Source organism: Monocercomonoides exilis (genome assembly GCF_001643675.1).
Source record: "Monocercomonoides exilis strain PA203 chromosome Unknown scaffold40-978991, whole genome shotgun sequence".
NCBI lineage: Eukaryota > Preaxostyla > Oxymonadida > Polymastigidae > Monocercomonoides > Monocercomonoides exilis.
Genome location: NW_027150585.1, coordinates 761,457 through 788,774, shown reverse-complemented (window position 1 = coordinate 788,774; position 27,318 = coordinate 761,457). Strand labels below are relative to the sequence as shown.

General features: G+C 36.2%; 9 protein-coding genes across 9 annotated transcripts; 5 read left to right on the top strand and 4 right to left on the bottom strand.

The window, feature by feature from the left end:
* Positions 1–546: 546 nt before the first annotated feature.
* On the bottom strand, positions 547–2,263 carry MONOS_4398 (uncharacterized protein). The gene is made up of 4 exons (XM_067874466.1): positions 2,115–2,263; positions 1,971–2,041; positions 1,479–1,903; positions 547–1,414 (listed from the first exon to the last, which is right to left on the bottom strand). Exons 3-4 carry the CDS (start codon positions 1,860–1,862, stop codon positions 650–652), a joined length of 1,149 nt encoding a protein of 382 aa, XP_067722833.1. The 5' UTR covers positions 1,863–1,903; positions 1,971–2,041; positions 2,115–2,263; the 3' UTR covers positions 547–649.
* Positions 2,264–3,256: 993 nt separating this feature from the next.
* On the bottom strand, positions 3,257–3,484 carry MONOS_4399 (uncharacterized protein; the record flags this gene model as incomplete). Its single annotated transcript, XM_067874467.1, has 1 exon — positions 3,257–3,484. One exon carries the CDS (start codon positions 3,482–3,484, stop codon positions 3,257–3,259), a length of 228 nt encoding a protein of 75 aa, XP_067722832.1.
* A 1,181-nt stretch (positions 3,485–4,665) lies between these two features.
* MONOS_4400 (uncharacterized protein) lies at positions 4,666–5,775 on the bottom strand (the record flags this gene model as incomplete). Its single annotated transcript, XM_067874470.1, has 2 exons — positions 4,666–5,510; positions 5,661–5,775. The coding sequence occupies 2 exons, from the start codon at positions 5,773–5,775 to the stop codon at positions 4,666–4,668; spliced, it is 960 nt and encodes a 319-aa protein (XP_067722831.1).
* Positions 5,776–8,474: 2,699 nt separating this feature from the next.
* On the bottom strand, positions 8,475–9,014 carry MONOS_4401 (uncharacterized protein; the record flags this gene model as incomplete). The annotated part of the gene is made up of 1 exon (XM_067874471.1): positions 8,475–9,014. The coding sequence occupies one exon, from the start codon at positions 9,012–9,014 to the stop codon at positions 8,475–8,477; it is 540 nt and encodes a 179-aa protein (XP_067722830.1).
* Positions 9,015–15,744: 6,730 nt separating this feature from the next.
* MONOS_4402 (uncharacterized protein) lies at positions 15,745–16,197 on the top strand (the record flags this gene model as incomplete). Its single annotated transcript, XM_067874472.1, has 1 exon — positions 15,745–16,197. One exon carries the CDS (start codon positions 15,745–15,747, stop codon positions 16,195–16,197), a length of 453 nt encoding a protein of 150 aa, XP_067722829.1.
* Positions 16,198–17,173: 976 nt separating this feature from the next.
* On the top strand, positions 17,174–17,800 carry MONOS_4403 (uncharacterized protein; the record flags this gene model as incomplete). The annotated part of the gene is made up of 2 exons (XM_067874473.1): positions 17,174–17,335; positions 17,597–17,800. 2 exons carry the CDS (start codon positions 17,174–17,176, stop codon positions 17,798–17,800), a joined length of 366 nt encoding a protein of 121 aa, XP_067722828.1.
* A 3,369-nt stretch (positions 17,801–21,169) lies between these two features.
* MONOS_4404 (uncharacterized protein) lies at positions 21,170–22,176 on the top strand (the record flags this gene model as incomplete). The annotated part of the gene is made up of 3 exons (XM_067874474.1): positions 21,170–21,295; positions 21,340–21,407; positions 21,639–22,176. The coding sequence occupies 3 exons, from the start codon at positions 21,170–21,172 to the stop codon at positions 22,174–22,176; spliced, it is 732 nt and encodes a 243-aa protein (XP_067722827.1).
* A 1,307-nt stretch (positions 22,177–23,483) lies between these two features.
* MONOS_4405 (uncharacterized protein) lies at positions 23,484–24,272 on the top strand (the record flags this gene model as incomplete). Its single annotated transcript, XM_067874475.1, has 2 exons — positions 23,484–23,593; positions 23,738–24,272. 2 exons carry the CDS (start codon positions 23,484–23,486, stop codon positions 24,270–24,272), a joined length of 645 nt encoding a protein of 214 aa, XP_067722826.1.
* Positions 24,273–24,882: 610 nt separating this feature from the next.
* On the top strand, positions 24,883–25,401 carry MONOS_4406 (putative Poxvirus D5 protein; the record flags this gene model as incomplete). Its single annotated transcript, XM_067874476.1, has 1 exon — positions 24,883–25,401. One exon carries the CDS (start codon positions 24,883–24,885, stop codon positions 25,399–25,401), a length of 519 nt encoding a protein of 172 aa, XP_067722825.1.
* Between the last annotated feature and the right edge of the window lie 1,917 nt (positions 25,402–27,318).

The window sequence follows — 27,318 nt, the reverse complement described above, 5'->3', positions numbered from 1 at the left end:
CGTTCTTAGGCAACATTTTCAGTTGAATCTGAAGAATATTCAACAAAAATTGTGTGTTCTTCATTCATCTCATTCAATCTTCTCATTCTCATCTTCCACTTCGACATCACTCACACACTCTCCCTCCCTCATTCAAACATTCACACAGCATCTGTCTTCATTTCAACATTTGTGATCTTCCTTTTCTTCTTCTTCTTCTTTGTCATCAGATTTATTTCTGTTTAATTTTTAACAAAAAAAGTTGACAACTTATTTCTTCAGCAAACATTTCTTTCTTCATTTCTTTTGAATTCTTCTCAAGAATAATCATTTCATTCTTCTCCTTCACCTTCTCATGTTCATTGAAAATATAATCAGAAAGAGAATAAGCAAAGGAGAGCAGAGGATTCAAGAGACAAAAACTGAACAATTGAACACATTGTTCAAAATGAATCTTGTTGATGAAGATGGAGGGCAATGATCCATTAAATGAAGATTCTTGATGGAACAAATCGAAAAGATTTTTCTTTTTTCTTTTTATTTTTGTAAAAGGAAAGAAAAACAATATTTAAATTCATTCAATTCTTGTTTTCCTCCCATTTTGTGATATGAATAAAAAAGAAAAGAAAATATAATTTTTGAGTCACAATTTTTATTGAAAAGAATTTGGTTAAATACTCACAAAATAATCAGAAATATTCAATGATAAACAATCATAGTATTTTCTGTTCAAAAAATCAATCATTTCTCGAAAACTTTTGATGAAATCTTCATATCCTTCTTCTTCCATCTTTTCTAAAATCTCTCTTTTCAACTCTTTTCGTTTTGTTTCGTCCATCTCATCCTCCTCCTCCTCTTTCAGTCTTTTTGAAATATTCAAAAAGAAATCCAAGCAATTCCACAAAATAAAATCATCCAAAGTTGATTGCTTCATTTCCTCCAAAACAGCATCAACAGCCCCGCTTTTCAACAAGTCATCAATTTCCACATTTCTATTTATTGCTGTACATCGAAGTGAATCGAGACATCCATTTAGAATTTCTTTGTGATTGTCCCTTGATGCTCGAATCATTTGAACAATGCTGCGGATAAGACCAGTAAGTTCTTCGTTCCACAATGTGCATGAGTTTAAGAAATCATCAATAACAAGAAGCCATCTCTTGATAACAGACACTTCTTTCACTTCCCTTTCACCTTTTCCCTCTTCTTTTCTCTTCCAATCTACACTCTTTGACAGATCTTCCAGTTCTCTTGCTGCCTCTTTCGAAAAATGCAGTTCATTCATAATCACTTCTTCCAAGCTTATGTTGGTGAAAAATCTGTTTATCAAAAATTGCCAAGCTGATTGAAAGGCAAGTCGTGTCATATTGTGATGTTCCTGATGACATTTGATGATTTCTGTCATTTCATTCAAGTAAAGTTCTTTTGGCATATCCTAATCAGAATAAAAAAAAAAAAAAAAACAATTAACATCAAAAAGAAAATAGAAGCAAACATACATAATATGTGTTAGCATTACTTAAAGCCAGCAAAGCCATTTCCGCTTCTTTTTGAGTCTCCTCGTTTTCCTCTTTCTTCGAGGCAACTTTCAGAAGGCGAGGTACAATGATTAAAAGCAATTCATCCGAAATGAAGTAGAAATTTAGCAAAGCAAAACATTCGCAAAGATCAACCAAAAGCCTTTCGTTCTTGTCTTCTATTCTCCTTTCTTCTTCAATTATCATCCCTGGCATTTTTTTACTCAACAATGAATAATCAAAAGAATATGAGAAAAACTTTTTCAGCACTTTGTTGTATCCAACATGCTTCAACAGCAAGATTGCATTTTCCATCGAAATATTCCTTTCTTTAATCATTTCATCCATTTCCTCAATTTTCTGCATTTGTTCATCTTCTCTGCGACGCTAAAGCTCATGGAATAATTCTTCAAAAAACATTTAAAAAAACAAAAATTTTGTTCAAAATGGTTCAATCCAAATAAAAGAACAAACTTGAAAACTGTTCTGTTAAGGTTATAGCTTGAACTCCTTTTTCACATTTATCAGCATTTGGCAAACTCATTCTGTTTGTTATAAAAAATATACAAAAAGAGTGGCAACGTGTAACAAGAAACAAAATAAAAGATAAATACACACATCGTTGATTATATTGCAGTACTAAAATGATCGCGATACAAACTGTACTGTTTTTGCTTTATAAAAAGAAATGCAAAAGAAATTGCGAAGAAGCCTCAATGATTGGTTGTCTAAGTCAAAAATGGAAATCTTTTGTTTCTTTTTGATCTAACCAAAATAAATTCAAGATGAAGAAAACGTTGTGATTCATTATTGTTGTTATTGTTTTTCAAATTGTGAGGATATTTCCATCTGTATCCTTTCCAAATTGCAGGAATATGAGTTATTGTTGAAATGGACAATATCCGCTTGAGAGAGCAATATAATGAAAATGGAGCTGATTAATAAATAGCCATTGAGAAATAAATGAAGTTATGCAAAGGCAATGATTATTATAATTTTTTATTTGGTACAAGAGATGAAAACAAATTCAACTGTTATTTTATTGAATGTTGATTTATGGATGGAATTCTGTGAAGGACAAAATCTGCACAAAACTATATGGGTGTTTTTTTTTTACATCATAAAAAAAGATCAAAAATCGAAAAAATAAAATGAATTGTGGTATTTGTTGATCAATGAAAAAATTGATTTTTTACAAGAAATTGGCTTTAATTTCTGTTATATAAATTTGTAATATTTATTAATTTGAAAAAAAGCATTCCTTTTTAAAGTTTTGGTTAAAAAGTGTTTTTTTGATCAAATTTCAAAAAAAAAATATGAAAAACCAATCTTAAAAAGGAAAATAGAAGTTTCAAGAATTTCTAAACAGTACTAATAAATAAAAAAATAATACAGATAGATATTAATATACATAATTAGTTTATTTAAAATTGGATGCAATGTTTTTTATATTTATTGATCTGAAACATCATCACCAAGTTCCTGCTCCAGCAGTTCATTCCAACGATTTATAATAACAATGAACAAAATGGAAAGGAAATAGCAATGGAAGATCACAACAGAGTCAATTCCACTTTTTTTTCCTAATTATTCTTATGAAATGATATTCTAGCATTCTTCTTCATCTGCTGCCCATCTTTCTTCCGTTTCTGCTCTCCTTCATCTGAATCCCCCATTTGATAATGTTACCCCTGTGGTATTCTTTGACATATATGGGTTTCCTTATTTATCTTTCGTTTCACTGCTTCATTGCTTCTCTCTTAAAAAAACTTATTAAGCTTTTTCTTCGAATTCGTTTTGTTCAATTTCTTTTCTTTCTTCTCCTTGCAGCTAGCTCCATCTTCCTCAACCACACCTTCATCACCAGTCTCGCATTTAACAATCCCAGCATATTCAACCTCATCTCCATAGCAAACCTCTTTTCCTTCAACTCCTTCAACAACTCCGACTGTTCCATGGGCAGCGTCATCTTGGAATACAGAAACCATCAAACAAATGCAGGCGAATGTTTTCCTTGATGTAAATATCAGCCGGTTCAGTACGATTGAAGAGGTGAATGAAGGAAGATGAAGAGGAAGAAGAAGAAAACGAAGCAGTTGTGTTTCATGTTATGCTCAGATAGGATCGAACTGAATGGAATTTGTTTCAGTCGTATGAGATAAGGAGTTCTATGAAAACAGTATTGATCGAGTCGATTGGTTTGTTTTCTGTTGAATCTTGTGCCTGTGCTGGTAGAGAAAAAGAAAGTCCCTTGCGACAGAGTTAGAGGAGAGAGAAGAAGGAGGATGTTGCTTAAGTTACAGAGAAGAGAAAGAGGAAGATGATGAATTATCTGATGAATTTGAAGATAGAGCGAGATATGACGAAGTATCTGTTATTATTGGAGCGATGAGAAAAGAAGAGAAATATCAAAATAAAAAACTGGATGGAGAAGTTGAGTCACAGCCTGATAGCACATTTCCTCCACGCATCTGTGAAAGGATGAAGAATAGAAATGAATATTCAAAAAAAAAAAAAATAATAACAAAAATAAATTATGACAAAATTATTTTTGTTTCAAATGATATATCAAACCATCAATATCTTTGCGGAAAAGTGGGAAATGTACGTGTGAAGCTCATCAGAATGGCAGAACGATAGAATCTGCTCTTCACTCTCCTGCACGTGAAAGCGGATGCACCACTTGTCATCGCTGCCTAAGTGGATATAGGCTGGAGGATGGAAGAGGAAGAAGGCAGAAGAGAAAAGCTGTAGTGAGTATCAGGTGGTTGGGATGAGGTCAGAAGAGAAAAAAGAGGGAAAGGAGGTGGGCAGCAACAACAACAATAACGATGATAACGATAAGTTAGAGAATTGAGGTTGTGTCTGAGAAGCGGAAGAAGAATATGATGAGAGAAAAGATGCAGAAGCAGCAGCAGAATAATAAGAAAGAGAAGAAAGAAGAAGAAAGAAGAAGTTAATGAAGTTGATGTGCTTGCAGACGCTAATGCAGAGAAAGCGAATGTGTTTCGATAATTCGCAGCTGAGTCCTTCTTCGATTTTTGATTTCAGGCAAAAAATCTGAGCAAAGTGTGGTCAGAATCGTTACAGGCTTATTCTTCGCTTTTGTTGTTTTCTTCTTTTCTTTTGCTCCTCTTTCTTTCTGAGCCTTTCTAATGTCTTTGTCAAATCAATCTTCATCTTCTTCCTCTTCCTCTTCATCTTTCTCATTATCGATGCATTTATTTGTCAGATACAACGATCCCTTTCCATCTTTATCACTCACAAACTCATTTGCACTCCTCTTCTCATCCTTCTTCTCTCCCTTCCCTTCCTTCCCCTCCTTCTCCCCACCCACCCGAATCCCCTGGCTAGCCACATACGCTGCATAGTTCAGAAGGATGCTCTGTGGCTCAAACACATCCCTCGTCGCTGACACGCTGCTGCTTGCAAACACACACACATTGTCCAATCTGCTCTTCCCGAGAATCGCACGAGGGATCGGCACAGTCACAAGCGGTGGAAGCGAGAACGAAGAAATAGAAGAAGAAGGAGAGGAAGAAGAAGGAGAGGAGGAAGACATGTTTGATAAAGAGGCAGAGCTTGGGCTAGTCATGTCGAAGGACTTCTGTGTGAGTGAAGATGTGTCTGTGGCAGGAAATGAAGGAGTGAGTGTGTTTGGCGGAGTTCCAATAAGAACAGAAGGGGCAGACAATAGTGTGTGTGGCAAGGGAGAAAAAGGAGGAGTGGCAAATGTTGAGGAGGCTGCGATGTGTTGAGTGTGCTGCTGGGCAGATGAAAGCATGCCGTCAAACGAACAAAATGTCTGCTGCTGTTCATCTTCATCATCATCTCCTTCTTCTCTTCCCCTGTCCCTCCTCCTCCTTTCTGTTGCTGAATGTGCAAGTCTTGTGTCAAAAGCATCGATTTGCAATGTGCAAAACTCGTCTTTTTCCTTCTTCTTCGTCTTCGCCTTTGGCTCTTCCTGCTGTCTCCATTTCCTCTGCTCTGCGCTCAATTTGCTTCTGAAATCCGCTTTCTTTGCTTTTTCAATTTAAACTTGAACTTCTCTTTCTTCGCTTCTTGGCGGTGTCATAAAGCGAGCTGATTAACGCAATGTGCCTTGAAGCTCCTTCCCTCTTCCACTGCCATTTCTCATTCGATGCCCATTCGCTTCATTCACACTGTTAAGCACAGCCGGAGCGAAGAAGCCGCACGAAGTGCTGAAGCAGAGCGGAGTGCGCCTCTGGGGAAGAGGAAAACAGTTCAAATGTACATTCAGCGAAGCTGAAGAATGCATTGATGGCGATGAAAATACTGTTGAGAGCAGGAATACTGAATGAATTGATTCTTGAATGGTGCAATCAATCTGCTGATTGAACATCTTTCAAGCATTTGATAGTCTATTGACTGATACAATGTTAAAATGAGAGGAAATATCTTAGATGCAGAAGAAAGCGAAGAACGCTAAGAAAGTGATGATGACGAAGAGACATAGAAACGTTAAATCTGCTGAAAAATAGTTATTTTGTCGAGAAAATTTTGTGTGAAGTCGTTGATTGGACCAAATATTAAATTCAAAAGTTGATTTCATATATGGCAAGACAATCGTTATCGTTATATTTGTTGAAGTCTGAAGGAAATAAATTGATGAAAAATGACATCCTCAGCGTTGTCTGTCTTTATGTAATTGCTTTGCCTTTCTCTTCAAAAGCAAAAATGAAGTCATTTCTTAATTTCCTTTCCTTTCCATTTTTCCTCTTCCATTCAACCCCCAAAATCCTCAGAAAATATCAATCCCCTCCTTTTCTTCAGAATTCCCATTCTCTTCCATAAAATCTTTTCTCATAAAAAATACCCCTCTTCCGATCAAACATTTCTCAATTGTCCTCTTCTCTGTCCCGCTTTTGATCTCTTTTCCTTTTTTTCAAATTCCATATCTCCCATCAACAATAAAACCTTCCTCATCATCCTCAGCAACTTCTCAATATATTTACTGCATATTTTTCTCTAAATCTCCACATGTTCTTCCCCATTCCATTGTCTCAGAATTTCTTTCATTTAAGAACCCCTCTTGAAACATTAACATTCAAAAAAAACTCAGCTCCCGCCCTCTCCCACAAATAATCCTCTTCCATCACTTGGATGCACCATATATCTCCTGTGCCTGTTATTGACGAGATAAAAACGAAATACAACTTTAAGTGTTTGAAAACATTTTTTAAGGGGTTGATCATAACAAAAACTTGTAAGTTTGGCTGGGCATTAACAGTTCTGCAGGTGGGCTGAGAAGACCATCCTATAAGATAAACTATAAATTTTGTCGAGATAAATTTCATAATGAATTCAGTCATTCAGAAGTTGAAGCTTCGATGAGAGTTTTTCAAATGATGATGTCATCAAAGATGAGTGTGATGTCAAAATGCAATCGAAGAGCAGTTTGGTATTTATTTGTTTTTCTTTTTGTGAATATTTATCTATTTATTGATTTTGAATTTATTTCAGGGCAGGAGGTGGAAATGAAAGAAAATGAATGAAAGTGGGATATCTCATAATGCAGTCCGACCATCGAATTGAGGCAGCAGATTCATATGGAAAGTGCGAATGATAGATGGATTGAGAAGGAAATTAGAACTGATAATTTCTGAAGGAAAACAATCTATTTAAAATCGAGAAAGATTAATACAACACACAAAACACAAATTTTCCAAATTTCTGAAGATCAAGAAATTGAAGGATATGTTGGAGAAATGACTTCTGGAAGGATAGATGATGAATCAGATGATAAAACTCTTGAAAATTGATTATTTTCATTTATACTTTATCGATTTCAACTTTTCTTATTTTATTCTTTTTCAATAACATTATTTAACAGTTTGTTGCTTAAGACATTGATTCATTATGTATTGTGATTATTGTTATCATGTTTTTCAAACCAGCAAACTTTTGTTTTTGTTCTGTTTATTGAATATTCGATATTTTTAAGATATATTTTCAAATTCTTTCACAAATTTTAAATAAAAACGATTAGAAACAAATTAAAATCAACTAATAAGTAATAATAATATTATGTTAAACAATATTTTCATTTTATTTCAAATTCGAATTTTATTTTCAACACAACCCTTAATGAAAAAATTGTATGATCAAACGTCGGAATTTTTTATGATATCAAAAAAAATCACCCATATAGAATTTGGGAGCATAAGGCAGTGGAACAGTTTTTTGGCAAGGAAAGTGGCAGGCGATATCGAGGGAAGGATATTTTGCACATAAAAAAGAAGACCAGAATTCAATGAAAAAAAGGAGAACCTTAAAATATCGGTTTTTTTTATAAGGTTTTCCTGTTTCTCGAACTGTGCCAGGCAGGCATGGAAAGCGAAGAATTTTTATTTCTGCTTCCGCTTTTGCTTCGAAAGAGCGGAGAAACGCCAACTACGAGACATCCAATTGTCGAATATTTGCTTGCAGTCGAACGACATTCAGGCCAAACGCTTTTGGTTTTCATTCTTCGAAAGGACAGCTTTTTTGAGTGAGCAAGGAGATTTTCATTCGTAATTTGCTTAAAAAAGAAAATGTGACTCTCACTTCCTTCTCTTTTGTTTTGAAAGATAGTCACTTATAGGCAAATCACCCAACTGATCTGAAATGAAAATTACAATTTAATTCTTTTCGGGTGATGTTAAGATATAATGAAAAATAAAGTGAGTTACATTGCACAAATTACAAACGCGCCTGAAGAGATAGGAAAATGAGTGGAAAATACAATATTATTCGCATAGGGGTGGGAATAATACGAGGCGGGAAGAAGAAAAGGAAGTGAGAGTCACATTTTCTTTTTGTATCAAAGCACATATGCTTTGATTCAAAAGAAATCATTCTCTCACTTCCTTCTCCACTGGTTTGAAATTAACACCAAATTAGGAGCATGTGAAGCATCAAAAATATTATATAGACTTTAAGATCTCCGTTTTTTAACATTTTTTCTAAGAACTCTTGCTAAGCTTGTAATCTGGTTCTCATTATGAATTGAACGTATTTTTCTTGTGTGACTTCTTGTTCGATCTTTCTTTCACTCTGGTTCTTCTCTTTAGGTTCTTCGATGCTGTTGTCTTCTGGTTCCTCGATTCGACTTGGCTTAAGACAACACGTTTTTGAATTTAAAACAGCTTTTCCCTGATTGTTGTGATATCTGGTGTTTTTCCTTTTTATCTTCACTATTCGCGAGCGCTTTGTCATTTGTGATGATCCTGAATCTCTGCTTCTATCCACTTCCTCCTGTTCGTTCTCAGCTGTGGTTGAATCATCATCGTAATCTCTGCTTGCACAATTTTCTTCTGAGCTTCTCAAGTTTACTAAATGTGGATCAGCTGAGTCACTTTGCATTTCCCTTTGAACATTGCTTTCGGTTGATTGAACTGCAATCGCTATTGCACAAGAGGAAGAAACACCTGATTGACAATAGTAGTTCGTTATCGTAACGCTTCTCGGAGACAGCCTCGCAAACTTGGCAACTTGTGCTATGGGCATTCCAGACATCGTTTAGGCAGATATTGAAGCGAACTTTAGTGAATAAGTTCCGAAACATTCAGGAATACCTGACTTGAGAATGATTTCAGATGCAAGTTTTATCAGGGCTCTTGAAAACAGGGTCTTTTTTGTTATTTCGTTCACAAAAAAGTGATCAGAATTTGTTTGTATCCTTTCCACTCTAAACAACAATTCCTTCACAGCTGATGCATAGCAAATTAATGGTGTTTTTTGTTGGAATGGGATGATGATATCTGTTCTTTCAGTTCTGGTCTTCAACGAGGTATCAAGGGCAATTGAGTCCTCTTTTATTGTTGAATGTGCAAGGCTTATTCTTTCGAGTTCAGTGAAGCGGCACGCAGAAAAGAGTATCCATAGGCAGATTGTTTTCTTTGTGAGTGTGTCATTATCCAGATCTTTAATTTCACCTCAGGTTGCTATATTGTCCAAAAGAACTCTTGGATTCCAAATGGGAGGCTTGTTTTTCTTATTTCTTCTTTCAAGTCTTTGGAAATATCGGAAAAGAATCTTCATTAGTGGATAATATGTTTTCTGTTTTAAAATAAAAGTTGAGACGCCAGAGAAATTGCTGAACGTGTTTTACATAGCGAAGACCATTTTTGTCCCTTATCGTGAAGTCAAAGAAAGACATCCGCACATTTTATTACCCAGTCAAACCAATCACTTGGAGGTGGACCATAGTTGCATACAGCCCACTCTTCTCCGAAACGAGCGAAACTTAGTAAATATCCATTCTATGTTGATGGCGAAAAGCTGGATTCGCACAGATTGACCATATCGATGGAAAATCCTTTTGTCTGCAGGATGGCATTGAACCAAACTTCTCCGTTAGAAGCAAAGGATTTATCAAGATTGCACGTAGTTTCCCTGGTGGAAGACAAGCATCCATCTTCTTCATCAGCGGTCTTGGAATTAGAAGATCGCTCGGTTCTTCGATATCCATTCGATACGATTCGTTTCTCTCAACAGCGTTTCCCATATTTAGCCCATCCAATCGGGAAGAAGGAGAAGAACTCGAGCTTGTTCAAGAATCGTTTTCCTGATTGTGGGAAGAATGAGTGGAATAGGTGGGCGAGCGAGATCGGTTTCTCCACGTCAAGGCTGTTGAAGGCCATCTTCGTTTTTATGGCTTCTGGGACCGCACCATCGATAAGCTTTCTTGTTCTACGCTGTGGCAAACGCATCCAGAGTTATTTTCACTTGAATTTTCTTCAACAGTTTTCGAAAGGCTTCTTGTCTAATTTGATAGTCTTCTCCCCATTCTAATCTTGAAAGGGAGTCGGCTCTGCCGTTTTTATTTCCCGGAATGTGCTGAGCCTTCACTTGAACTTTCATAGCTTTCGAAAGCCTCCATATCTTCGTTAAAAGCCTTCGAAGGTTTGTCACTTCACACCTTATGAATAAGTTGAAAACTGATGTTGAGTTGTGCGATCAAAAAAGAAGTTTGCTGATGTGGTTGGATGACAGTGTGGGAGTGAGATGGATTTGCGATTGAAGAATCACCCACATTTCTCGATTTTTGGAGCTTTGGTTACGTTGCCAACGTGGGAGGATATAATGGAAATCGAATTCTTTGTTTCTTGTTCTTTAATGGGCTTTAGCTGTTCTTCTGGATGTGTTTGTTGTGAGGATTGCTTCTTGAACGAACAGAGGATAAAGCTATCGGGTAGTGTTGGCCTTTTATTTCGTTATCCATTTGGGGGAAAACATGAACTTCCAAGCATTTTTTGCACAAAGGACAAAATAATGGTTTCACTCATAACTTTTGTTAACTCTCTCAGATTTCAAAATAAATTGGATTTTTTATAATTGTGAACAAACATCAATGAAATAATAACATAATGTTTTGTATCACAACTAATATCACAATAAGGAAAAAAAATAGAAAGTATTTTTTGATAAAAAAAAGACTATAAAAAGTGCATAATTTTTCAATGAAATAACTTGAAGTGACATATTTTCCCCCATTTGGTTTGATTTGGGAGGACAGAATGGTTGATATTCATCCATTCTTTCCATCCTGTTCTCGAAACCATGTTGTTCAGAGTTCGATACAGAGTTGAATGAAAAAGAGAAGCTTCCCGAAACACAAACATTGTGGGGTTCAGTTTTCCAATGAAGGCTGCCAGGTCTCTCACTCTAACTTCTTGTGTTTTGAGGGACATCTTCCTCATTTTGAGACATTCCCTTGTTTAATGATACATTCTTTTCCTTTCCAACGCAACATGAAAATGGCCTATGTCCCAATCGAATTCTAAATAGGTTAGGCTTTGCGATGGTATCAGGTGACTCTTTTCTTCGTTCACAAGCAAACCAAGGCATTTGAGGAGAGAGACGACTTTCACAGTTATGCATTTGAGCTTTCATTGATCTTGGTGAAGAAGGATAATATCGTCTAGGTCGGAGATTGCTCTTTCGTACTATTTCTGAAGAATGAATGTTATCACTTTCCTCATGATTTTTGTGAAGATTCTTAAAGAATCTTTGCATCCAAATCGTATTCCGTTGAAACAGTGGTAAATCTTGTTGAATTAGAAAAAAAGATAAGGCTTGAAAATGTTGTCCACCTTTTCCAAGCAATAGGTCTGGCTGTGATCGATGGTTATCGCATAATCTCCTCTTGCTATAATTCGTTCCACTGGCCTGTAATCCGTTTATTTGAAATGAAAAGACTTTGTAGCATAGTTTCGCTTTCTGCAATCGATAATTTGCCTCCATCCACCTTGTTTTTTCCTGATGACAAACACTGAGTTTAAGCATTTCACTTTTCTTTTTGGAATCTTTTGTATTTTATTCGTCTCGAGCTGCTCCTGTATTTGCTTTTCCATCGCAATCGTTGCTTCCTGTGACTGTTGTGGACAATGAGCTACATTCTTTGCATTGATTAGTCTCTTCCTGGCTTTTTTGCTTTTCCAAATTGGAATAACACATCTCTTTATCAGCCTTTCTCCGCCTTTCCTTCTCCGAGCATTTTCAATAAAAATGCCGTTCTTCCTCCAACTGTTGAATACAACTGGCTTAATTTGTTCTCGCTCCCCTGGTTCGCTGCTGCGAATGGCTTCTATTGTTCGTGCTTGCTGATATTCTCTATTCATGCGACCGAGGACCCGAACGAAAAAACAGTGAATGCTGATCTCTCTGACTGGTTCTGTCTTTTCCATAATAACTTTTTCCAAAGGCTTATGAATTAAAAGATATTTGTGCCCATCTTTTGATTGTTGTCTCCATTGTTTTCCTGGATTCTTCAAACAGATCCCTTTGTCTTTTGGTTTGAAGCGTTGATACAGAATCTTCCTTAATTTTCGCTTCCTCGGAAAAACCGAATCTCGCTTGAATACGAGCGTTTCTGGCTTCCTTCAGGGCTTGAGCAAAAAGTTAACAAGCTTGAGCTATTGTTTCATAAACTGCATTATCCTTTAAAGTCTTTGAATGAGCAAATAATAGTAATTTCATAACTGGGTATAAAAACGTTTCGCATCTTTCGCCTGCTTGGTCTAATGCATCTTTGAAAGGTCTTGCATTCTTTGCAAAAGGCGGAGACGCTCAAGATAGAAAGGGTGATAAATCCTCAGTCTTTAATGTGAAAATTAATTCGTTAATCATTAGATCCGGCAAAGGCAGATCATATAAGGATAATTCCGGTGGTCTTCCGAATATATCCAAATATGAATCTTCCAGAGGTGTATATTCTTCTTGTTTTTCTTCTTGCGAAGTTGAAGAAGATAAAGGTTGCAAGGTTGAGAAAGAAGAAGGTTGGGAGGCGGAAAAGGGTCAGAAAAATGTTGGAAACCCGCTTGTTGAGCCACCAGGAAGCGCCGCTGCGCTCGGTTCGGTCGCAAGTCCAGCTCCCAGATGATTATTCGGAATCATCTTTTTCCTTGATCAGTGATCGTGACTTGCCAATCAGTGACGATCTCTCAAAACAGAAGAGAAGGAAGTGAGAGAATGTTTTCTTTTGAATCAAAGCACATGTGCTTAATTTCTTCGACGCTACAGGCAACAACAGAAAAATACAGAATATTTTTGATCAGCCTCTTCAAGCGCAGACAGCCAGAGATTTTTTTGCAATACTCCATTTGCGTGGCATTGATGAAGAGTTGATTTGTGGGAACTTTGTTGCTTCATATTGTGTGCGCTGAGGTATTTGCAAACGTTAGACAAGACGGCCATGTTTTCTCAGACGAACACTGAGAGTGGGCAATTTCTCTGAAGACATTTAAATTTATTCATTTCTGATTGTTATGATGTTGGTTTGTGTTTATCTTGTGTTGTGGCTTCTATTAGAAATTGTTTTTAAAAATAGAGAATTCTTCAGATTTTGCTTTCAAGCGAACCTATTTTCTGGTGCTTATTGAGTTCACTATGGTGCTCGTGTATTGACAAGTCTATAGATATATCATTGTGTTTCTTCATCTTCTTGTCATGTTGCTGTGATCATTGAAGCATTGACATTTTGTAAATGTGAGTATGCTTCTGCAGAGCGTAGTTGCTAATGCAATGAGATGGGGGATTCAGCGTTTGTCAACGGGGGACAGTATCAATGGTGCAAGAAGAGAAAAGATACCTAAATCAAAAGCAGTTAAAGAGAGACATTTGTTGCATAGAAGGAACAATGGAAGAAGAAAATGAATGACAATGAAAGAAATAGGAGGAGGAGGAGGAAGAAGAAAAAGAAATAAAGAAGAAGATAATGATGATGAGTTCGAAGAAGAAGAAGAAAAAGAAGAAAAAGAAGAAGATGTTGTAGAAAAAGAAGAAGATGTTGTAGAAAAAGAAGAAGATGTTGTAGAAAAAGAAGAAGAGGAAGAGAAGGGAGAAGAAGAAGAGAATGGAGAAAAGAGGAGAGCTTCAAATCCTAAAAAGATATGCGTTTCTTGCAACATTATTTCATTTTGCAAACTTAGAAGAAATTGATGAGGATGCATGTGGTAGCTTTCATGACAATTATCTTGAAAAGTTTATGAAAAGAAATACATTGTCGATAATTTTTGTGCTATTGAGGAGATAATCAGCCAAATCATACGGAAGAATTTTTGAAAAAAGTGCTAGCTCACATTTTCAATTTTCGTTGGGAGAATGAACCATTTCAGATTGATGAAGTTGATTATATGTTTGACTTGATCAGCACTGTTGTTATCATTCTTGTGGATGTCAAATTTTTTTCAGTGAGGCATTCCAGATTGCCCCAAAAAACAATTTCATTTGATGCGAATCAGCACTTGTGCCTCTTCGTGAACAATCAAGCCTGCTTCTTATTCTTTGTTTTTGATTTTGAGACATAACTGCTCCTATGGAAAGCTGCAAAAAGAGAATGCCTCCTTCTTCTTTGTATGCTTTTCTCATTCTTCTGAACAAAATTTTCTTCTTTCTTCTTCAGCGAAGCACGGCTAAACGATTATCCTTCTGTTCAGCAACAAAAACTTTTCATGTGCACTACAGAGACTGTTTTTTAAAACATTTAGCAGTAAACATAACATCATATTCGACAAAGAAAGATAGTGGAAAAATGTTTGGATGCTGATAAAAGAGCATCTGATGAAAGTGAAGGTGATTGCATAATAAATGACCGATAATTAAAAATTGTGTGAATGATTGTTACATTGTTGTTAACAGTTTCAAAATGTTATTCTGTCTTTCTTTTGTGCAGAAACTTTTTTGTTGAATGGATCAAATTATTTTTTCCCTCTAAACATAAAAATGAACATAAAATTTTTCTTGATAATTATTTTCAACAATTATCGAAATGAACAAATTAATAATTGAAATTGGAATAGAAAGCACTCAAACATGCTTTGAACAAATTAAATTTAACTTGTCCCAAAATTTAATTACCCTTTTTTGATCTATGTGGGTGATTATTTTTGAAATCATAACTTTTTTTTGGGTGTCAATTTTTCATTTTCATTTGTCGTTGGGAAGAGATTTTGTATTCTATTTAAGAATTTTACAACAACTGTTTAAAAAACAAATGCAAAAACAGAAATAAAAATCATGATTATGCTTTTTTAGCCTTTTCTCTTTTTTGTGTTCTTTTGTTTATGGTGAGGGAAAAAACCCGCACAAGGGAAAAAACCCGTACATATGACATTTTCTTTAGAATTAATCAGCCAATTTCATATATGTGGAAGATTATTGCATTTTAACTCCTCCGTTAACTTCTTTAAGTCCAGTATTTCGTATTTCAATAAAAAAATCAAAAACAAAAAATTTTGATCAAAAGATCAAAAAAGATCAAAAATTTTATTTTTTCAAAATACGATGAAAAATAAAAAATCCACTCTTGAAATATTATTTGTGCTTTTATTTATCACAGAAAATTCAAAAAGTTTGGAAATAATGAAAAGGTTCCAAAATGAATAATTAGTGGGATTTGATCTATCAAAATATTTCGCACAATTTTTTGTTCTCAAATAAGGAAGCAAAGAAATGTGAAATGAGATAAAATGAAAGTTTATTTTTCCATTATCATTAGAATGGGTGGAAAGCAACAATCACAACATTCTCTGTTTCGGTGATTGATCTTTTCATTTTTACTGTCATTTGATTCATGTGGTGTTGGAGTCAAACAATAATTCCTTCATTACCTTCAAAACCTCTTCACATTTCAACATTTAACCTGAAAAACTACTGTTTTATTTGCGCTTTCGCAGATTTAGGAAACCATTTTTAATTGGTCGACCTTTCTGATCTTAATATTGATATCGTGTTTTCGCTTTTGATGGTGCTTCTGTTTGATTCGAAGGATTATCTTAAAAGAAATCTTGCAGAAAGGATATCTCATCAATCGTCTCTTCTTTTGGAATCTTCATATTTTTCATCTTCTTCATCATCAGTCCCTTCGATTAGCCTTTCTGAGATATTTGTCGCAGCATCAAACGCGTCTGCAGCAGCTGTGGATGACATCGAGAGGCGACTGCGGATTGTGGTGCCAGATGCGGCTTGGGTGTATGGGCGGCACATGCCACTGAAGCTGCAGCTGCTGCTGTCGCCGCGGGAGCTGCGTGGATATGTTGTGACTCGACTGGCGGTGCTGAATGGAGGTGTCGTATGTGCATACGATGTGGCGCTTTCGGCGATGCTTTCGGTTACGCTGGTGGCTCCGCTTCCATCGTTCGCAACGCGGTGTGCACAAAGTTGGGGAGCAAACAGATCTTTTCGGATGCGGATGTGAATGCTTTCTCGTCGATCTACGATCTGTTTAACCCGTCGCCGCAAAAATGGCGATTGCCGCAGTGGAGGCGTGTGGTGGTGAAGCTGGGTAAGGAAGCGATATAACGCGTGCCCACAGTGCGCGAAGAAAGGAAGAGATTATGGAAAAGGCGTTGGATGCTGCGGGGCGGAGAATGGAGGATGTGATCCTTTCGCAAGCAGCGATTGCACTGGTTGTATTGGAGGAGCAAAGAAATAGAGGAAGAAAGAGGGAAAGTATGAGGTGGAGAAAAGGCATTCGGAGTTTAACATGAACCTGCATAAGAACTAGTATGATGAGCAGATTTCAAATTAAGTGAGTGGACTTTGCAGAGATGCAGCAGGAGAAGGACAAGATCATCAGAATGAATCAGAGGAAGTTTTTGGGGCTGAACGAAAAGTTCAATGAGAAGTTGAAAGGGACTCAGGAATAGTTGGAAATGGTGAAGGAGAAGGTGGAACTGATTGATGTGGAGATTGAGGAGAAGAAGCTCTGAAAATATCAGGATGAGTTGGTGAGTGTAGACAGCGAGGGAGCAGGGTCAGGGTCAGGAGAAGGGGCAAGGGTGCAGCTTGCCACGCCTTCTTCGTTGTTTTCTCTGTTTGAAATGAGATGGTTCCATCTTTGGCTTTGTTGATTCTGCCGTTGGGGCTGTGTGAAAAGTGCCAGTAAAATCTTTCAGCGAACATCGGTGATGGCAGCGCTGCGATGCTTGGACCAGATCTCAATGGGAAGTGGGTTGTTGTGAAAGTGGGGAGCGGGGTGAGTGTTGTGGGAGAAGCAAACGGAGGTGGTGGAGGAAGTGGTGGAGGAGGTGGTGGAAGTGAGTGAACGAGATCTTCGATCAGCGAGGAATCAGAAAAGAACAGCGCTGGGACATATGGAAGTGGGGGAGGCAGTCAGGGCGGAAGAGCAGATGTAATTGTGCAACAGAAGATGAACACAATGGAGAAGGAAAATGAAGATGCTGATGGAGCAGTCGAAAGCGCATGAGAAGATGATACGCGAGCAGAAGGCGCTGTTCAAGGAGGTGATTGAGAAGCAGCAGACTGCGCTTGCGCAAAAGAAGTGGGAGCAGAAGAAAATGAAGGCGCCGTATGAAGAGAATGTGGAGCGGCTGGTTGGGCAGGTGAAGGGAAGGAGGAGCAGAAGAGAAAGTGGTTGAAGAGGGACCTTTTCTGGCGGGGTCGACAGCGATGGAGCGGTTGATGAGCGCAGTGTCTGAGATGCAGTGGTAGGTTGCGTACGAAACGGCGCATGTGCTTCGGATGTCACCCATGCGGTGGTCGTCTGTGCCGATGGAGCGGTCGCTGATGCGGCTGAAGACAGGACTTAAACAGAAGCTGGCGTGGACTCTGTCGAAGATCCAGTGAATATATAGAGATTAGATATTGGTAGATTTGAGCTATTACGGCGCTTGGTGGGAAAGTGTGGTGCTTCAAAGGCAGGTCCATGTGGACTTTATTCAAATATGACTGGGGAAGAAGTTCGAGGAGAAATTGAAGAAAGAGGTGGTGCAGTTGGCGAGGATGTTTGGGGAAGAGCTGTTCCGGAAGGTCTTTGCAGGGATGTAGCTATTTGGTGAATTTGTGTGGAAAATGAAAACTTAAGGTGAATTGGAGTTTTCCTGACAACTGAATTGCGTTAGAAGGTGTGTGAGAGAAGAGATTAAAATGTCGTTTGGTTGTTTGACGGGATACAACAGGAGAAAAGGGAGGCTGAAGCGTTTGCGTTTCTGTGGTTTCTGCTGAACAACTTCCGAGCAGAAGCAGCTTCAGGATGTTTGTGATGAAGCTGATCTGCGAAATCCTCATCTGTAGTCTTTGAATAATGAGATTGTGAAGACAACGAGATGCGCTGAACAACTTAAAGCTGGAGCTTAATACAGAATCGATGGTGGCGGGGGAATGAATTGGGCTGAAGCTACCAGTGGAGATTATACAGTCGGAGGCGGAGAAGAAAGAATGGCTGAAGGCGTCGTTCCAGATGGTGCGGCTGAAGCTGTGGAGGAACGATTCAAAAAAAAGCGATCTTCTTTGATCTTCCTTTGGATAATGGGTAGTGATTGGCGCAGTTTCCAAAGACGGTGGAATGGCGGAGGGAGTTAATAGCGAGGCCTTGCCATGTTCTTCATTGGAATTGACATCCTTCTTATCGTGTTATTCTTCTCCTTATTCTTATTCTTCCTCCAACTCCTCTTTCTCCTCTTTCTCTTCTGTTCTTTATTCAACAATTTTTATTTTCTCAATTTTTCTTCAAAACATAATTTTGTTTCATCTATTAACCTCATTCTCCTTCCATCACTTGTTTCTTTTGACATTCATTTTTTTTCAAAGAATTTTTTGATAGAAACAAATATATAGTCAATATTGAGAATGTTTTGTCTTCTTTTTGCTTATTTCTGCGAAAATAATAATAAATAAGAAGGTGAAGAAGGCGTTGAAGAAGGAGGAGACACAAAATGAAGAAGCTTCTTCAGAATTCCTTGAGCAGTTGTCGAATGATGAGTTACCAACAGAAATTGTTCCTAAAGATGAACTGCGAATTGCAATGATGCAACCATCTGACAGCTTCACTCCATCCGCAGATACTCCATTAATGGACATTATTCCACAACTGCCAATCTCAAACACATTTGCCATTTCTTCAATTTGTTCCAGTTTCACATTTGTGATTGAGACCTCATCTCCATTGAACAGAAATGAAGGCTTGTTGAATGAAAGCATTGTCATTGAGCAGTTGTCGATATGAAGAATTCCATATCCAATGCTCAGCAAAGTCTAGTCAATGGCAACAATTTGAATGATGTTTGACCCTCCAGCAGAAGAGAAGTCAACAAATGAAAGAGAAAGTTGGCCATTTGCTTCATGAATAATTGAATTGCCTGAATTCGAAAATGATTGATCAAGGTTGAATTTCACACTTTCGATCCTTTCTTTTTCTGAGTTGTGATAATACTTCCATCGTTGGTTGTTGTTGAGTTCAGATGCACCAAAGCAGATGACTGAGATTCTAGTGAGTGAATGCTCACATCCCGAATACAACATTCTCCATTGTTGACTGTTTGCTCTGATATTAACAGCTGAGAATAATGTGACGGAATAATGTGATTCACTCCAACATTCAATTATACGCAAGGCATGCTGAACTCTCCACGTTGCTTGCTATCTTCGTGGTTTTTTACTACAGAAGATACAAATATCGTCTTGCTCAGGTATTTCATAACCTTAAATAACAGATCTTCTTTTCCCACAAATGAGTCTGAAGTGCAGCCCCGCATTGCTATCTCTTTCATTTAAGGCTCTCTGTTATATGCTGCGAGTTTGTATAGCTTGAAAAATTAATAATTTTTTATCTATTATGAATTATAGCATTCATATAAAAGCTGAATGCAAACCTTTTGATATGTATGTTTCACATCTTTATCAAACTTGTGGGGGTAATTAATGCAATTATTAAAATTCCAGGCACATTCTGTGCAATGAAAAATTAAATTCAAATAAGAATATGATTAATCAACGAATCTCAAATTTTTCATGAAAAAGAATCTAAACAAACCATGAACATTTCATTAGTTAACAATTGCAAATTAGTCCAATCAAATAAAACCTTTTCATATTCAAAAACAGAAATTTTTATTTTTGATCAAATTGTTGGATATATAATATTTTGTTTCTGAATACTTTTTCTTGTTTTGAGGTTTGAATTGTTCCAACAAACATTATTGTGAAAGTTGCAAAATTTCATTAGTATAATGGAAACGGAGTGCTTTATAATTAACATCCATGGGTCAGATTTCTGATCTGTGGTGACTTTTCATAAAAAAATACCCTTATGGCAAACAATTTTATATTTAAAAAATTGAGCAAAATTATTAAACAGAATTCAACACCAACAAATTGATTTGGGATTCAACCCACATTTTTTTTTCTCTGACTGTTTTTTTTCAACAAATATTTTATGTTCATCTTTTTGAAACTTTAACTTGATTATTTGAATTAAAGGAATCGATATTGAATATTTAAATGTGTTTTGAAATGAAGCCTATTTCTCATGGGTGGGTGGGGAGAAATGGGGTTAAAAACCTTCCATCAAGCTTCCACAAGAAATTGGTTGGTTTCAAGGGGTGAAAAGCCACTTTGTTCATTCAAAAAAATTTTTTTTTCAAAAATATTTTTTTGAAATTCAAATGGGTGATTATTTTTGAAAACATGTTTTTTTTGCAATATTTTTTTGGTTCAAAAATTTCTCTTGAATATTAACAAATGAACAGTGAAAAGAGAAAAGGCTGATAAAAAACATTTTCATCTTTTATTCGGTAAAATCATTTGTTTTTAAAACAGTTGTCATATAATTCTCAAACTGAATACAAAGTCTTTTCCCAATGGCAAACAACCTTGGAAAAAACAACACACCGAAAAAAGTTATGATTCCAAAAATAGTCATCAAAATTTTTTTTAATAAAAGTCAAATTCGATCAAAACCTTAAAATAAATGATGAAAATACTTGGGTGATTCTTTTTGAAAAGTCACAAATGTTTAATTTTCAAATATATCAAAAATTTCATATTTTTTACTCAAATTATTATTAACATTCACGAAACTTTCCTTGAATATATGAAATAGCATTATCAAGATATAGATTTCACTTAATGTGAAGTTTGATATTTGCAAACATAAATTTGAGCATTATATGAAATTTTAGATTTTATTGAAAATTAAACATTTGTGACTTTTCAAAAAGAATCACCCACTTGTTAAAGTTAAAAGATATGAAGGGCTTGAAAGACTCCAACACATGATGCTATCCTTTCGGAATTGAAAAAATAAGAATAAACTAGAACGAATGGCACATATTGCGTATGATCGCTTCGTCAGGATCACAGACGCCAACAATTCAAAGCAATTCAGTGGCAGCAGCATTAAAAATGCAGTTCGGGCGTTGCGAGTTAAAATGGAAGTTGGAAAACAAGGGAGACCTCAGGTGATCAGCAAAGAGCAGGAAAAAACAGTTCTTGATGTGATTAAAATTGATTCAATTTGTGGGAGCAGTTTTACAATGAAGAAAACAAGAGAATTGGTTTGCTCAAGTTTTTTATTGTTTAAATAACATTTTTTCTTTAGATGGAAAATGTATTAAAAGACACAAAAGACGAAAACGAGCCACATATCAAGGTTTCAAATGCTGCGGCGTACGGGTTTTTGAAGCGGCATCCTGAGTTGACGAAGAGCAAACCAAAAAGTTTAGACATAAATCTGCTGGCTGTTTCCTGCAAGAGTGTGATGAAGCCTTGGCATAACATGATTACAGAATTACATGAAAAAAATCATTACACACCTTCATTAATATTTAACGTTGATGAGTCATCATTGCGTATCCCTTCTTCTTCCAATATTGAAGTTATCCATCCATGTTAACAAAGCGCTGGGTTCTGCAAGGAAGCGCAGAGAATGGACAATGCAACACTTGTTGCTGCCGTGGCTGCAGATGGTTATTCATTGCCATGCATCATTCTCTGGCCAAGCGTTAAAATACCGGACGAACTGAAGCCTCTTCTCTCTCCAACTCTGGACATCTGGCCTAACAAAAGTGGCTGGATGGACAAGCAAAACTTCAAGAAATATGCAGAAACAGTTCTTCTCCCTTCCATCGTTGAAAGAAAAAAGCGCATGTCACTAGAAACAGAGAAATGTCTTCTTTTCATCGACTCTCATCCTTCATGCGGTGATCCTACAATTTGGAAAACTTTCTCAGAAAATAACATAGACGTAATAACATTTATCTCCCACAATACTCATTTGTCTCAGCCACTCGATAGAGGAGTATTTGCAACTCTCAAAACTTCTCTTCCTTCATCATTAAATGTTCCATCATCAACTTCATCGTCTTTTTCGAGAAAAGCACTTGTCGACGTGCTTCCTCAAGCAATTCACTCCGCTTTCACTCTTTATGTCATTTAAAAAGCTTCTTTGACAAGGCGGAGTCTTTCATAATACGTTCGGTCCGGTTCTTCGCAAACAACCGGAATCATTAAAATACCCTCTTCCTTCCCATCGCAAACGCTTTGATTGTTTTGGAAAGTTAATTACAAAAAAAGAACTTCTCGACGATTGGCAAAGATTTTAAGGAAGAAATGAAGAAAAAAAGAAGGAAAAACATATGAAACAAGAGGAAGAAAACGAAAAAGATGAAATGGCTGAATTCAAAAAAAAAATCAAACCAAAACGCTCTTGCATTATTTTTGATGACACAAACGAAGAGGAAATTGAAGAGATGCATTGAAATTCAAGATAAATAAAGATTTGTGGTAAATTTAATTCTTTTTTGTATAATTTTTAACAATTCTCACTATTTCGCTCTTCCTAAATTAGGGTTAAAACATAAAAATAAGTTGGTGATAAATGATAATAGAGATATGGTATATAAGCAACAGATCCATCTCGATTAAGATCAATCAATATTATCGATTTATGTGTATCTGGTGGTAGTTATCATCTTGTATAATAAGTTGGAATAGGCAATGATAATAAGATAGAGATCGAGGGTTATTGCTGATACTCTTAGGGGTTTATCATGATTAGTTATTCAGTGATGTTCTATAAAGATGGAGTAATTGATAGGTGTAATCGAGATATATCCATAGCTGATATGCCATATCTCCAAGGAGGAGAATTAGCTTAAAGATTAGCTGAAAGTGTCGAAGATGGTGAATTAATGTTAACATGTGTTGTAAGTTGAATGTGTTATGTGTCGAAGGTATTTGTTCAACGTTGATGAAATCGTTGATGTGAGCGTTGATGAAAATTGCAAATGAAAATAATTGATTAAGTTTTTTGTTTTATAGTAAATGGGTCGGAAGAAGATATACGCAACTGTGGAAGAAGCGAAAGCGGCTCAACAGAAACAAATAAAACAGTTTCAGGAAAAACGAAAGGAAGAAACTGTGTATTACAACGAACATGTATCTGAAAAAAAGAAGAAGTTGGTCGAGATATTGAGGAGAAAGCTTATCGAAAGAGATGAGTTATCAGATGAGTTGATGGAAAAAGTTAATACTTTTTGCAAACAACTGGTGGACCTGGTCAATTTTATTCAAGAAATAGTGTGGGCCAACGAGCAAAGTGAGTGAAGAAAGCAAAATACATTTTATGTGAAAATAAACTGTTATCGTTCATTTTCGACATAAACCCCAACATCATCTTCCCCGTTAATTTACGTTTCAAAAATAAATCTGTTAAAAAAAAATTGTTTTTTTTATTATTATAAAATGACAAACCCTCAAACAGACTCTGACAACGTAATCCAACAATTAATTGACTCAATGTCAACAGAACAGCACACTATGGGAGAACGAATGAAAGATCACCTTGTTGACTTGTTCGATAACAAGAATTACTCTGACAAGAAGCAGGACCAATGACACACTGGAACAGCTGTCAATATCAGCAAATGTGAGGATCTCTGTGTCGTTGATGTTGATATTAACAAATCCATTCAAGCTGAACAAACGAAAACCATCAGGAATTCCATATTCGAGAAACTCCCACGAAATTTCGGACTTGTTCAAACAGCTCATGGTGGTCTTCACATTTATTGTGAGCTGTGCGGTTATCCCCTCAAATGTTCATCACAAGCCAAAGTGTTCACAAGTCCAGAAAACGATATCGAAATTTTTGCAGGTATCGGAAATGGAAAACAAAGGCTTGTTATTCAAGCTGACTCTTCACACAGAGAGATGAAAGGGAGCAAGAAAATCATCACCAAATACATTCCCTTCAACAATTACAGAGAGCTCAGAGATCTTTCTCCACTTGAGAGTGTTCTTGACATATTCGTTATTGACCTTAAAACAGAGAATACATCAGTTGCAATGTCAGCTGAACCACACAATCTTCTCACACAAGATAGTATCGTTGATATGTTTCCAACTGTTGCTCTTGCTCTTGTCGATGGACTCAAAGATGTTGAAATACATAACGACACATGTTCTCTGTCACTTGATTCTGAGTTAACTCTTTTCCGTTATTTGCAGCCCTCAACTCTCTCGTCAACATAAGGGTTTTCACAACCAATCGATTGATTTCCTTCACAATCAAATCAGAAAGACAGCTGCTCTAACAGCAAATGCAATCACTTACGATGAAGAGAAACGAAACAGATACAGAAGTCACAAATCACATCCATTTGTTCAACAAAAGATTGTCAAGAGATGGAATCCAACATATTACAACGATGTGATCATTCCACTCCTCAGAAAAGAGAATGAGCAAAAGGAAGAACCTCCACGAGAGATTGCTGTTTTTTAAATTGATCTCAACTCATCTTTCTCGTTCTCTGAAATCAGGGATAAAGTTTGTCGAAAACAATACTCCTCACTGTCTGAAGTCGCTGATAATCTCACAAAAGTTCTGAGATTTGTTGAATCAAGGATGGAATGCATTGTGACAGAGTTTGATATTCATTCCTCTTGTTATTCAATAACATTCAAGACAAAATCAGCAGTGAACGAACTGTTCAAAACAAAAAATTTCTGGCATGATGACAAAAAGACTCTCACAGTTGAGACAGCTTTTGAACAATACTCTCATGTTCAATCGATTGATGTGGTAAAGTTCTTCTCAGATCACCTTCGGATATTCTCTCTGTTCCATGGGTTCAAACACAAAATGTCAAACGAAAAAAATGACGAAATCATCAAACCATTCCTCGATTTCACACGAGAAGTTATCGCCAACAACAACGAAGAACTCTATCAATTCATCCTCTGTTGTATTTCGTCAATTGTTCAAAATCCTGGAAAAAAAGCAGAAACATCACTTGTTCTCAAAGGTTTGCAAGGTATTGGAAAGAATGTCTGGACAAATTCACTTGCTGAACTGTTCGAAGGATATTCGTGTCCAAATGTCACAGAGATTGCAGAACTGACAGGACTGTTCAACTCCATCGTCGAAGGGAAAATGCTGATTGTACTCGACGAATTGAAGAATGTTAGAGATGATCGAACAGCTAACTTTGATGCATTGAAGAGAATAATCACGGATTCAACAATCAGAATCAATGAGAAGAATCAGCCAAGAAGCACAGCTGAGAATGAAGCCAACTTCATATTTGTGACATATCACAAATACCCAGTAAAGATTGAGGTTGGGGACAGAAGATATGTTGTTTGTGATTGTAACTCATAATATCAGAACAATCTCACATTCCTTTTGGATTTCGCAAACTCTTTCGACAATGAATTCTATGGACAACTTCTCTGTTAATTTATCAGCAAAGTTTTCACCAATTTCAACACAAGGGCTATTCCAACAACGGAGGCAAAGGAAGATATCATTGCAACGTCACTCTCTGTCATCGATGTGTTTTGTCAGGAGCATTACAGTAAACTCAAAGAAGGATGGAGATGTTCTGATGCACTATGTTTCAGACCAGTTGAATACAAGTGCGATCGCTCATTCCAACTGGAAATAAAAGACAGATGCAGGCACAAGAAAATGTGCTAAAGAGGAAATCAAGTGTGGTGTTATTAACTCAAGCCAAAACATGTACAATTCCTCAAACGACGAGAAGATGAATATGACATGAACTGTTCTGTGGAAATCAACTCAACACATGCGTTTTTATTGGAATTATAAATACACAAATGTTAAAAGTGTGTGCCATCTGTTAATTACCACAAACGAAACCATGTGGCAATGTGGCAAGATGACAACACTCATTGAAAAACAAAAAAACCTCAAAATCATGACAAATAAAGGTGAAAACACCCTGTTTGCAGCTCTTTTCAGATGAAAAAAAAAGATTCTGACTAACGGACTACGCTTCCAGCACTGAGATTTTTCGCAATTTGGAACAAAATATTTTTCTTCAGGCATTTTCATTGAAAAATTATGCACTTTTCATTGACTTTTTGAGATCAAAAAGCACAATAAAAATGGTTCTATTTTTTGACAAATGCGGAATGTCACAAAACTTTATGTTTTAATTTCAACGATGCCTGTTGGCAGATCAGAAAATAAAATTTATTTCAAAATCTGAGAAAGCGAAATAAAGTTTAGAGAGAAGCAAATTTTTTGTTCTTTGTGCAAAAAAAGCTTGAAAGTCCGAATTTTCCCCCATAAAGATAACAATACAGAAGAGTGTCATTAAATCAAATTATCAAATGAGGATCAAAGAATTAAAGTTTCAAGATATCGTTTATTTCTTTTTTTGAAGTATTAGCAATATTGCTTGAAAAGAACAAACAGAAGCAGGTTTGACTTGTTTTTTGAATCTTTCAAAGGGATGATCCGAAATAAAAGAAATTGATGTTAAACATTTGGAAATATCTGATTTCATTTTCTTGATAAGTTTCGAAAAAGCACTTATAAGAATTGACTTCATTAACGTGACTTGAGAAATTTTCTTGTCAGAATTCCGAACATGATTCTCACGTCTGATTAAAAACCAGTGAAATAGCCTAATAAATACAGTTTGTGCAAAAAATACCGGACAAGATCGATGTCTAAATAACCGCAAGAAGAAAAATTCTGATAATTTTCCTCAAAATATATTTCATCAATACAAACTCGAGTGACATAAAAGACTTTCAGGACAGCTTCGTTTGAGCTCAGAGAAAATTGTTTTGAAAATCTCTGAGAAACTCAAAATCTAATTTCTTCGAGATTTTCAAAACAATTTTCTCTGAGCTCAAACGAAGCTGTCCTGAAAGTCTTTTATGTCACTCGAGTTTGTATTGATGAAATATATTTTGAGGAAAATTATCAGAATTTTTCTTCTTGCGGTTATTGAGACATCGATCTTGTCCGGTATTTTTTGCGATGTTTGGAATTTTTTCCACAAACTGTAAAATAAAAAAATATTTAAATAAAAAAACATCATCATCTCTTGAATATCACAAAAATTCTAAAAGCCAATATTTTCTTTATAAATATTGGTTAATGCTGAAGATATTCTGTGTATTCTTTTTTCTTTCATGATATTTTTTTGTCTTTTTCGTCATTGACGAAAAAACATAAGTCGAAAGCATATCTGTCGCTCAGATATTTATTTGAGTGGTTCTTCTAATGATTAATTCTATTAATGAATACACAAAAAATTTA